An 11,295-nucleotide genomic window follows, 5' to 3' on the forward strand; every position below is an offset into this window, starting at 1 on the left:
TCATTCGTCAGCACAAAGCCGTCCGGACCCCACGGACACGTCAAGCATAAATCAGCCAATTAACTTGCTTTGGGGCTCTACTACCTGGATGTAAACAAGCACATTGTCATGGGGAATATAACAAAACAGAAATAATTGAACTTTTTTTTCCACAGATCCTCAAAATACAGTTTCCAAGGTGTTACTCTAACAAGCACAAAGTTGTCCTTTAAACTGGAGCTGTTTTTATGATTAGATTTTAGCTCTGGTTTGGTCTCCACCTACTGTAGGCTGGCTGTAGTACTTCACACAAACACAAGTGAGCGAAATCACTACAAATCACGGACCATTGGAGCTGATGAATGAGCAGTGACTAATCATACTGCAATTAACAATGACGGAGGGGGTGATATGTACGGCTGGTTTATGCTGACTTCAGAAATACGATGCTACCCAGTGGACCAATCACAGGGCTTGTGGTCAGCGACATCCTGATGTAAGGTTATATTTTTGAGGAGGTATGTGCTTGTGCGCAGACTACGGCTTACAAACCAGGCTTCAGACTTTCAAACTCCTAGTTTCTACATACAGTCACATACTTAATCATGCTACTAAGATGTTCATACACACACACACATGTGCACATGCACACACACACACTAACAGTACAGTGTCTGTTCCAGCCCAGTGGTTTGTCTAAACTTGCGTCTGCAGCACAGAAGCTCATCAGGGAGGAGAGGTTTCCATCTCCGTCTCTGAACCGGAAAAGGCAGGGGGAACCACACAGCCCACATCTGAGACCCAGACCCCATGCACCCTCTTCCCATAATGCCCCATGACACGCCCCACACTGAGCACAGAGGGTTTACCGGCACACTGAGGGCAGGCATGTTAAAGTCTTTAAGAACCCGCCGTGTCCCCTCAGAACAACGCTCCATCGCCATCACCTCTGCCAACACAAGCTCGTGTTTCTCCAGCTGAAGATGGTCTGTTATTATCTGTCCAGAGAGACGATTTACTGTCTGTCTCACACACACATGCACACACACATGCTCACAAAGATCCCTCTGTCTGAGGGGTTACAAAAGTTGATGGGGGCCCATCATAAACTGCACTGTATGGACTGCGTTTACAAGTCGAGCAGAGGATTAAGTCGAGACAGATTTGATGACTGGCTGTGTGAGGAATAAATGTGGATTGGGTGAAGACAGCCCTTTGTGTGTGTGAGTGTGTGTGTGTATGTGAGGAGGAGGGGCATCATATTGAGGATGTGAGACCCCTTCCTTTGACACTTGACGTGGTTCCTGAAGTTTATTGAGGCCTGAGATGGCCACAGCTGCCTTACATCTGCCTCGTGCAGAAACACACATGCTGCGTTGACATTGTAAGCCGATTAACTGACGAGACTAGTGACGGAAAACTGGTAAATCTTTTTACAGCAAACTGTCTGACACTGTCTACAGCTCATAAATGTGAGTATTTGAGATCTGATTTGTACTGTTTCACTGTACTTCTTTAGATTCAGAGAGATTTGTGAGACAGTATGTATTTTTGGAGGAAGAATCTACAGCTCTGAGCAAATGTGGCTGCACTTTAGCACTTTTTCAGACATTTAAAAGACTATGGCCAAAAACTTCACACTGACTTCATTTTCGTCACATATGCAAAACTTCTATTGCATCGGTTTGTGCAGAGCAGACTGAGCAGGACAGGAAGTTGTGCAGTGAAACCACATTAAGACATGCGGTGACTTTCAAAACAAAATAAACCGTGTCGACACCAGATCGTATTTAGCTTTACTACAACAAACTGACAACAAGCCAACATGGGAGTCAACAGGTTTGAGGTTTTACAGCCCATCATTTGAGTAGGAAGCGCAGGAAGTCCTTAGTCTCCTGACTCCAGCTGCCTGGCCGTCCTGCTACATCCCCGACTGAACACGCAGCTGGTGAGAGTTGACGAATGAGAGAGCACACTGTCATGCTGGTTTCACCTCCACTGTCACGGTTTAATCCCTGTCTGACCCTCTTGGAGGTATCACACTTAAAACTATGTATTATTTTCCCCCATCAGTCACATGACCAGCTGCACGGAACTCTTAACCAGTGTGACATCATCACCAACTGCTGCCCTCTCAGGAGTGAAATTGAAAGAAGTTTTTTAAACAAGTCCTCATAGAAGCCGCAATTTTGACCAAATGTCTCTAAGAATTAAACAATTTTAAGTAAATTTTACCAGGAATCCATCCATGTCATTTTTAAAGCAGTGTGACTTTTACTTTTTTGTCCAGAGGCCCAATTGTAGCAGCTTGCGCAGAGCTGAATTCTGCTCTCCCATTCTTTCTAATGAAGGGGGCTGAGGGGCTTCTTAGGGCTTCTCCGACTTTGAGGGCTCCTCATTCGAAAAACGTTTCCATAACAACAACTTCCAGCAGAACTTTAGTAAAACAGGGTCCACTCTGTCATGTCAGCAAATTTCAAGACAATACAATTTATGGCATCACAATTGTTAAATTTGATTTAAGAGCCAAAATTGTGGCTAAATTTTATTTTGAAAGGAAAATTGCTAGCTTCCTGTTCCGTGGTGCCCTCTTAACAGATTTTTTCCTCTCAATGAGATGAACGTTATGGTGTTGGTTTGATCTCTTTACGACATTCCTACTGCCCATTACAGCAGCTTTAGGGTGTTTTAGGGTGGCTAGGTGGCGCTACAGAGCAAATTATGGGATGTTGGGGGTGAAGTTTGGTATTATATCAATTTTTTTGCCAATACTGAGGTGTGTGCCAAATTTGGTGAGTTTCTGAGCATGTTTAGGGAAGAAGAAGAAGAAGAAGAAGAAAGAAAGAAAGAAAGAAAGAAAGAAAGAAAGAAAGAAAGAAAGAAAGAAAGAAAGAAAGAAAGAAAGAAAGAAAGAAATGGAGCAAAATCAATAGTGTTAACACCTTCGAGCTCTACTAGAAGTTGCCCTCTCCCTTTGGGCAAGGACCCTAAAAATGGAAAATAAAACATGTGGAACTACATCACAACCAGACAACAAAACAAAAAGTTAGTGTGATTTGACCAAAAGCCTATAAACAACAACTTGTTGTGTTATTTAATCACTGTCTCAGGCAAAAGTGAACCTCAACACAAAACACAACAGTCTCATATTTGCATAAACAGTAATCTTGAAAACCAGCAATCGCTTGTTTTTAGCAGACATGAGGACAAATATTCGTGCAAAGCACACACAGACAGCCGATGTCAAACTTGACGTAAAGCCAAACATCTGAAAACACATCATGACCTCCCATCAATCACAGACCGAGCCAGTGAGCACAGAAGCTGCACGACTGCTGCCAGCATCAAAAACAACCTCAGCGAGCGACTGCTCAGGAGGTCGTGCACTGTTTCAGACCGCCTTCAGGCCACCTCGCCTCTCCTCCTGCACCGCACAGCTACACCCAGTTCCGTCTGCGGCCGAGTGCAGTGAATCTGAAAGAGTCCAGGCCGACATCATGCCCTGCTGGACGGGCATCAAACACGGAGCAAGGAGGGAGAGTGGGGTTGCCAGATGAAACAGAGGGTTGCCAGTTTGTGCAGCAGCTTCTATGCATGTCAAGGCTACAAAGGGAAATCGCAACACATGCTGTCGTTCAGCCCCAAATCACTTTACTCTCTGCCTGCAGCGCTTCAAGGTGGACACACGACAGCCAAAACCTTAAAACCTCCGTCTCAGTCTGGAAATAATAAAGCTCATGCACCTGTGGAAAGTTAGTTTGATAAGATGCTTCACTGCATCACGCTCTGCAAACCCTCCAAGTGTAGCCTTACAAGTTATATCATGCATGTCCAGTTTGGGATTCAGTTGGTCAAGCACAACCTGGTGTTTTCTTTACCTGGCATTATTTCTGACAGCGTAATGAGAGTGCATTCCACATCACCTGAAAGTCACAGCCTGCCCATCTTCAAGCCCCAGCTTGACACAACCAAAGCTAACAGTTTTCCTTTTAAAGGAAAAGAAAGAAAGCAGAGACACGCTGTGACTCTGTTGTTCTCAGTTACTCAGATCATTAGACGTCCAATCAGATAAATCAGCTCCTGCCAAACTTCTCCTCTTGTGAGTCCTTTCTTTTTAAACATCTGCTCTCTTCTGTTGACCATTTTTTTAATCTTCATACAGCACACCATGCACAAATATTTCCTCTCTGCTGTACAAATTCTATCTCCTCTTCAAAGGTCAAAGCATGCCTTTCTGTAATTCCTGTCACAAGCTACATATGACAACTTGGAGGGATACAAGAGGGCGATTTCCCCCTGTAGATATCTGTCATATGAATAACTATTTAACATCAGAAAAGATTCAAAGTTCAAAGGAAAAATCCTGCCAAGAAAGACTAGATTCTAGACTGTACACCTCTCTTTCCTGTTGATTAAAGAAGAAGCCATTGCCAGCAGAAAGTTAGCATAGCTTAGCATAAAATGCAGAAGCAAGGGGGAAACACTTGGTCTGATTCCTCTGAAAAAAGACCACAAGCAAAGCTAGAGTTTATGCAATTTTATCAGCTTTATTAAAAGCCCCAAAATGTATTATTTCCAGATGAACAGAGAGATTGTCATGGTTGTTTTTTGTATGCTTTTGCATGAAATATCAAAAAGCCTGTCTATAAGGTGTTGAAAGATATTTCTTGTAGCTTTTACAAACACAAGCTAGCTGTTTCAGGTTTCCAGTTAGGGGCTAAAATAACCAAGCTCTGCTTTTAGCTTCATGTTTAACTGAGAGATACTTTCAGGAACACGTTTTTCACTAACTAGCTTTAAGCAAGTACATAAAATTCATATGTGACATGTTATTGTTCAGTAAGTTAGAGCTATAACCTGTAGCAAGTTAGCATAGCTTGGAATACAGACTGGAAATGGGGACAGCATAGTCAAAATAAAGCACCAGAAACTGCCTTTTTTGAACAGTTTGTTTTTGGGTGAAATTTTGTCAGTTTTCACAGAACTAAGCTAGCTGTTTCATCCTGTTTCAAGTATTTTTTACCAAGCTAAGCTACCAAACTGCTAGTTTTAGCTTCATAGTACACATGGATAAGGACAGTATTTAACCCCACAGGTTGGGTTGCAAATATGCAGACTTATTACGATTTCTTTTTAACACCCATTAAATATGAAGTAAGCAAACAGCACAAGTTAGCATAGCTTAGCAGTCTTAAGATTAAGAGGAGTTGATATGATCAGTCACAGTTTTATGATGAAAATTGACAGTTTTCATGATAAGGCTTTTGTAGGAAATATTAAAAGGTCAATTTGAGACATAGGTTTGTAAGATTGTACAGAAACAGGCTAGCTGTCTCATGGTATTCTTAATTTCGAATGCTAATGAAACTAAGCTACTAAACGGCTTGTTTTAGCTTCATAGTACACATGGATATGGATAGTATTTATCCCCGCAGATCGGGTTGGAAATATGATGACTCATTTCTGAAGAATTTATTTTAATGTGTATCAAATAAGAAGAAAACAACCAGCCCAAGTTAGCATAGCTCAGCAGTTATGACTCTGCTAAAAGAATAAAATGAGTTAATATGATCAATCACAGTTTTATGATACAAATCTTCAGTTTTAATGATAATTTTTTTTGTAGGAAACATTAAAAGGTCAGTTTGAGAGGTAGTACAGAAACAGGCTCACTGTTTCATGGTACTACTCCTTATTTTGAATGCTAATGAAGCTACTAAACTGCTAGTTTTAGCTTCATATTTCATGGAGAGATGTTATAATCAGCTAAATGTTTTGTTGTTTTTGTTTTTGTTTTCCTGGAAGTGAGTTAGATGATTAACCCTATCATCATTCAACATCACTTTTTACTGCCCATCAAATCAAAGTCGTAGCCAGCACGCTAGCATAGCCTAGCATAAATCATCGGGACACGAAAGAATAGCTGACTTGAATCTGCTGAAATGTGACAAAATAAGATCACCAACAATGCAACTCTTAGCGCTTGTGTAATTTTAACAAAAACAAAGTGTAGGAATGAAAACTGAACACTGAGACACTAGTTGTTGTAAGAAGTAATGAGTTCTTGAGAGGTAAAAAGATGTGGTTTTTGTTCCTTTTCAAAGAGCCAAGCTGCAAATCATCCTGTTTCCACTTTGTGTGCAAAGCTAAACCGAGCAGCTGCTAGTTTTAGCCTCATGTTTGACGGGCAGATATTAGAACTGTATTGATCTTCTGATCTAAATCTCCACAAGAAAGCAAATAAGCTCATTTCCCAATATTTCAGACTTCTCCTTTAATCATCCCAGCAGGGAAACCCCTGAGTTAGATTATAGATGATCCCTGCCTGTTCTGACAGGAAAACATCTTACTCGCCCTGACGCTGAGTTTAAAGAGGATCACTTTGAAGGTGCAACAGCTACACTGGCAGCTTGATGAAAAGGCTGCGTCAACGTTCATTGAAATAAAATAATGCATCGTTTACACAAACACAAGAAACTCTCAAAAGTTCAGTGTGGGACTCTCAGCACTGCATACACCGCCGTCACCCCGCTGTCACCCTCACTGTCAGTCAGACCGCTCATGGATCCCAGACAAAATCAAGAACCAAATAATTCCCTCACGATTAACCAGCTCGAGCTTGTTCACGCCACCATCAGCTACATCATTACCGGCTTACAGAGCAACTCATTTACACCTCATCCTGACAGCTCTGACAGGATTCAGCTTCCACTCTGTGTGTGTACATTGGTGTGAAGGGCCTGAGCCACTGCCAAGAGAGCAATGGCAGGCCACCGTCAGACAAAGCAGTGGGAGTGGATGAGTTTCTTTAAAAAGCTTCCGAGTTCAAGTAGAAAAGACATCCTACACGTAAATAATAAGAGCTTTTGGTTGACTAACACTCTATATGTGGAGAACAACACGCGCTGTTTGAGGGGAGAGCATGTTCTCAAATGTACAACAGCACTTAGCAGCTCAATCTCTGACACCTCTCACAGTTTTAACCTTCTCTGATATGACAAGAGATGGCATTAGAAAAAAAGGGTTTTATCATTGCAAAACATACCTATGTAACATGTATGTTAGTATGTTAGATTTTGTGTGTTTCACAGTAATAATGTATGATTCATGGCAGATAATGTATAAAGCTCAGTAAGTAATGTAAATTGCACTGTTTAAGTGAACTGCACAGAAGAAAAATGTGTTGGACGCAGTAAAATCACACCGCACTGTAAAAGAAGTATAATGTACAGTGAACCAATCAGTAAATGCTGTATTTTGCATCACGATTTAAATATTTTACACAATAATGCGCATAAAATAGATACTGCTCAGTAAATTGTGCATATTGCACGGACTATAAAACATATTATTTAGTAAGTAAATACACTGAAGAGCAGAAAAAGTTTATTGCAGTGAAGTTAATGCACCCTGCAGAGTAAATAATGAATATGGCAATCTGTATTAATTAAAAAATGATTTATACTGCATTATATATAATTCAATCTGTTTAAAAGATAATGTATATTGCCCAATAAATGATGCAAAAAGTGTGTTAGATGAGGTGTTAAAAAGTGATAATGTAGAGAGCAATGAAAACTTGTATAAAGCTCCCTAAGTACTGTAAATAGTAAAAATATGTATCATTTACAGTAAATTAATCAGTAACTATTGTATGCTGCATAGTAGAAATGCATTTTGCATTACATACATTAAACATTATGCACTGTTAAAACAGTATCTGAATGATAGGGATGTGTACCTTTCACATTTGAAACGATACAGTTCCTATGGCTGGTACCTGGCCATTGGTATCGGTACTCAGATGTACCAATTTTCGGTACTTTTGTGTGTTTTTTTGGTAATAATATGAATTTGTTTATAATTAAATCACAAGGTTTCTCCATTTAACATGTTTATTCTTCAATATATAACCTTGCAATGCTGTGTTCATGTCCAGCATGGAAAATTGCCTACTCTTCCACGGCCTCACAGTCAGTTTATTTATGGTACAGATGATAAAGGGAATTTTTAGTAAGCATTGTTTATTGAACTGCAAATAAAGTATATTACAGTAAAGTTAATGTGTCTTGCACATAAAAAACAATGATAAAGTGATGTATATTGATCAGAAAAATGATTTATTTTGCTTGGCAGGTAATGTTTATTTTAGTGTAAATGGTGCATATTGTACAGTAAACAGTGTATCTTGCAGGAAATGATGTATATTGCATGGTTGACAATGCAGCTTGTGAAGAAAATAATGTATTTCACTCAGTAAATGATGTATTCTGTTTGGCAGATAATATAAATTGTACAGTATTTATTTTTGCTGCAAAATTAATAAAGTATAGTGCAATGGTAGACAAATATAATGCACCAATATTAGTGTGGTTGATGCATGGTGAAAGTGTGTGTGTGTTTGGTGTGTGTGTGTGTTATTACATTACTGAATGCATGACTACCTCTCAGTACAAGATGAGAAACACTTGTGCTGTTGACACACCTCTGCTGGATATGAAGCTGCAGTGAAAACACTCCTGTGTGAGAGTCCAAAGCTGTCCCTCACAAAAACAACCACTGGTTTTCACGTCTAAAAGGAACTGCATGACCTGACTGTAGAGGTTTACGAAAAGTTCAACCATGATACAGATTTTTTTTTCTCCTTTGCTCTCAGTCCAGAAAATATATGTTTGTGTCCAATGCTTAACTCAGGAAGAAATTTAGCAGCCAGCCAACCATAGGATGCAATTACCGTAGTTCAGTGCAATCCAGGAGTCTATTTTTAACCGCTCTTGTTTCCCTCAACCTGGCTCGTTTTTTAGCCCCTGAGCAGGGCTGCGTTAAGCTTGTAGGGGGCCGGGGTAGAATTTGGTCTGGAGGCCCCCTTTGCCTCAGTACCTGGCGTATGCATCTGTTTGCAGAGTTGTGCAGAGTTACATAAGTGACAGGGTGGAAGGGGTGGAAGGATACTGAACAGGACCAAAAACAGAATAAAAAAGACAAAATTGCTTCTTTGGACCTTGATTCTCCAATATTCATTAGAACGCCTTTCACCGAGCAGATTTTGCACTAACACGTCCTCTGACTCTGATACTTCAATTCTGAGGGCTTCCCCCTCATATTTTCCTCATCGTAGTAGATTATCACTTCATGTGTTTGTTAGTTTCACATTACAGCTTGTTGTGCTTAATCCAGTTGAGGGGAAAACAGAGCAAAGAGAAGCTGAAACAGTCACTTCCTGCCTTTACAGCCAGACACTGCCTCCTTGCATGAAATTATTGTTTTACTGTACAGTAAATATGGCACAGCTGACTTCAACTAAACATAAACTTGGCCTTTCTTCTCCCCAGTGTTATGAGGGGGAATACCATCGCTTTAAATACTTTGTTAATACATAGGTACACATGGGAGTACTTACGCACTAGCCCAGATGTTGGACCCTCTAATTTGAAATCGGAGGGTATAATTAAGAGACAAAAAAATTAAAAAGGAAAGCATGAGGATTTGCTGCTCCGACATGAAACGCAGCGCAAATTACAGCGAAGAGAAGCCTGGTTAGTGTGGTCATCATTATTAGATATTCACATTCAAACCAAATACTGCCTTTGAACGCAGCTTTGAAGGCGTGGAACTTTGAAGTTTAGCAGATAGACGAAAGCGTAACTCCGCGCATTAGTCTGAACTTGAAGGCAAATTAAACGGATGATATCAGATGACTGATCTGATCTGAGGAGGGGGTTTGGGTTCATTTCGAGGGGAACGAATCTTTTTCTGCAGTAGCTGACAAAAAGTCACATTTTAATCTAGATAGAAACGAATGCAGAGATGTTCTGCTCCATCTGTCAAAATGTGATCAATCACGACGATGTGGATGTAAAGCAGCTGATGCAGAGCAGGTAAACACGCCAGGACGAGACGCACGGGGGGAGCAGAGTGCGTAAAGCTGCTGGTTTGGGTTACAAAGCTCGTTGTTTTCTTTATTAAACCGAAACGACGCTTTGGGGTCACCATTACATGGGCTCCAGGTGGGTTTCTGAGCATGTCCGTGTAGCCTCTGCACGAACTCAGCCGCGGGGACTCTAGTCTGAGTGCACATTTGGATACGCTTTAAACTGTGTTTATCCTTTAGGTGTGGAGGTTAAACTGAAACTGTAGCGTAATCACACCGCTCACAATTCACAATAAACCATTCTGACTAATCATACAACAACTAAACATTCCCCTGTTTTGCTTTTGCTGCTTCTGGAAACATCCCAGAGAAAGACGTCATGCAGTTTGAGAAACAGAGCCGGAGTGGGATCCAGACCAAAGCCATGAACTATGAATGAAGTTACTGCGGCTGTTATCTGTGGCATGTTCGAGACTAACTGCTGAAATATCACTAAAATATCAACACTGAACTTCTCCAGTGTGGGTTTTTTACAGTAGTGGAGGGGATACGTGCGTGTCTGGTGCGCCAAACAGCAACTTTTGGAGTGGAGACGCTTCCTACAAGGCAGATTTATCGGAACAGATCCACAAACAAGGCGGGCAGAAAAAGTTTCACTCACCGGTGTCGAAATGACTGAACGCCGCAGAAGAAATAACCCCAGCGAGAAGAAGAGCAGAGGAGACCGTCCAAGAATCCATGGTGGGATTAAAGAGTCTGGACTGGCTCTCAGGTGAAGTGCAGCCTCACGGACAGATGCGCAGACCGGTTGGCTGCTCCTGACTGACTGTCTGACTGACTGACTGACTGAGTGACTGCCCGTCCGGGTGTGTGCAGGAGTCGCTCTTTGGCCGGCGTTAAAAGTCCCTGAACTTCAAGGCAGGTCCCACAGCTACTACCACACTGACACCAACACTGACGGGAACAGATAGTAGAAAGCAGGGATCCGATTTCCACGACCATGTGACAGGAAATAGGGGCAACAGATTCAACCTGCAGAGAGAAAAGAAGAGGAGGAGGAGGAGGGGGGAGAAGGGTGGTGGGGCTCGGGTTGGAGGGTGGACCTAGTGGTGCAGTGAAGAGCAGGTTAGTAAAACTGTACCTGAGATGCTTTAAGACATGAGAATAAAGAATGAGAGGCTGTCCCAGGGGCTAAAAACCAACCTGTAACCATCTTTATGAATTAAGACTTACACCTTTAAGACCATGTAGTGATACAATGAGCAGTTTTTGCTGCAAAAAAAGGAAACAGAATCAACATAAAGTAAGAAAATCCGCTGTAAACATGACGTACAGAGCCAATAACGCAAAAAAAACGTGTCATCTGAGGAATTATGAAGGCGTTGTTTGCTTTTGGGGGGCATTTCATTTAGAAACCAATAATCCACAACACAGAATAATGCATA

The 11,295-nt window shown here is 41.3% G+C and overlaps 1 protein-coding gene across 1 annotated transcript in view; it reads right to left on the minus strand.

The window, feature by feature from the left end:
- kremen1 (kringle containing transmembrane protein 1) overlaps nucleotides 1-10,840 on the minus strand; it is a 110,721-nt gene extending 99,881 nt beyond the window's left edge. The window contains exon 1 of the mRNA XM_074669437.1: nucleotides 10,512-10,840. Within this exon, the coding sequence (XP_074525538.1) occupies nucleotides 10,512-10,590 (79 nt within the window). The 5' untranslated portion in view covers nucleotides 10,591-10,840. The remainder of the gene's footprint in view (nucleotides 1-10,511) is intronic.
- Between the last annotated feature and the right edge of the window lie 455 nt (nucleotides 10,841-11,295).

Source organism: Halichoeres trimaculatus, unplaced genomic scaffold (assembly GCF_033239565.1).
Source record: "Halichoeres trimaculatus isolate MK-OKI-2021-1 unplaced genomic scaffold, fHalTri1.1 fHalTri1_scaffold_5, whole genome shotgun sequence".
NCBI classification, from domain to species: Eukaryota; Metazoa; Chordata; class Actinopteri; order Labriformes; family Labridae; genus Halichoeres; species Halichoeres trimaculatus.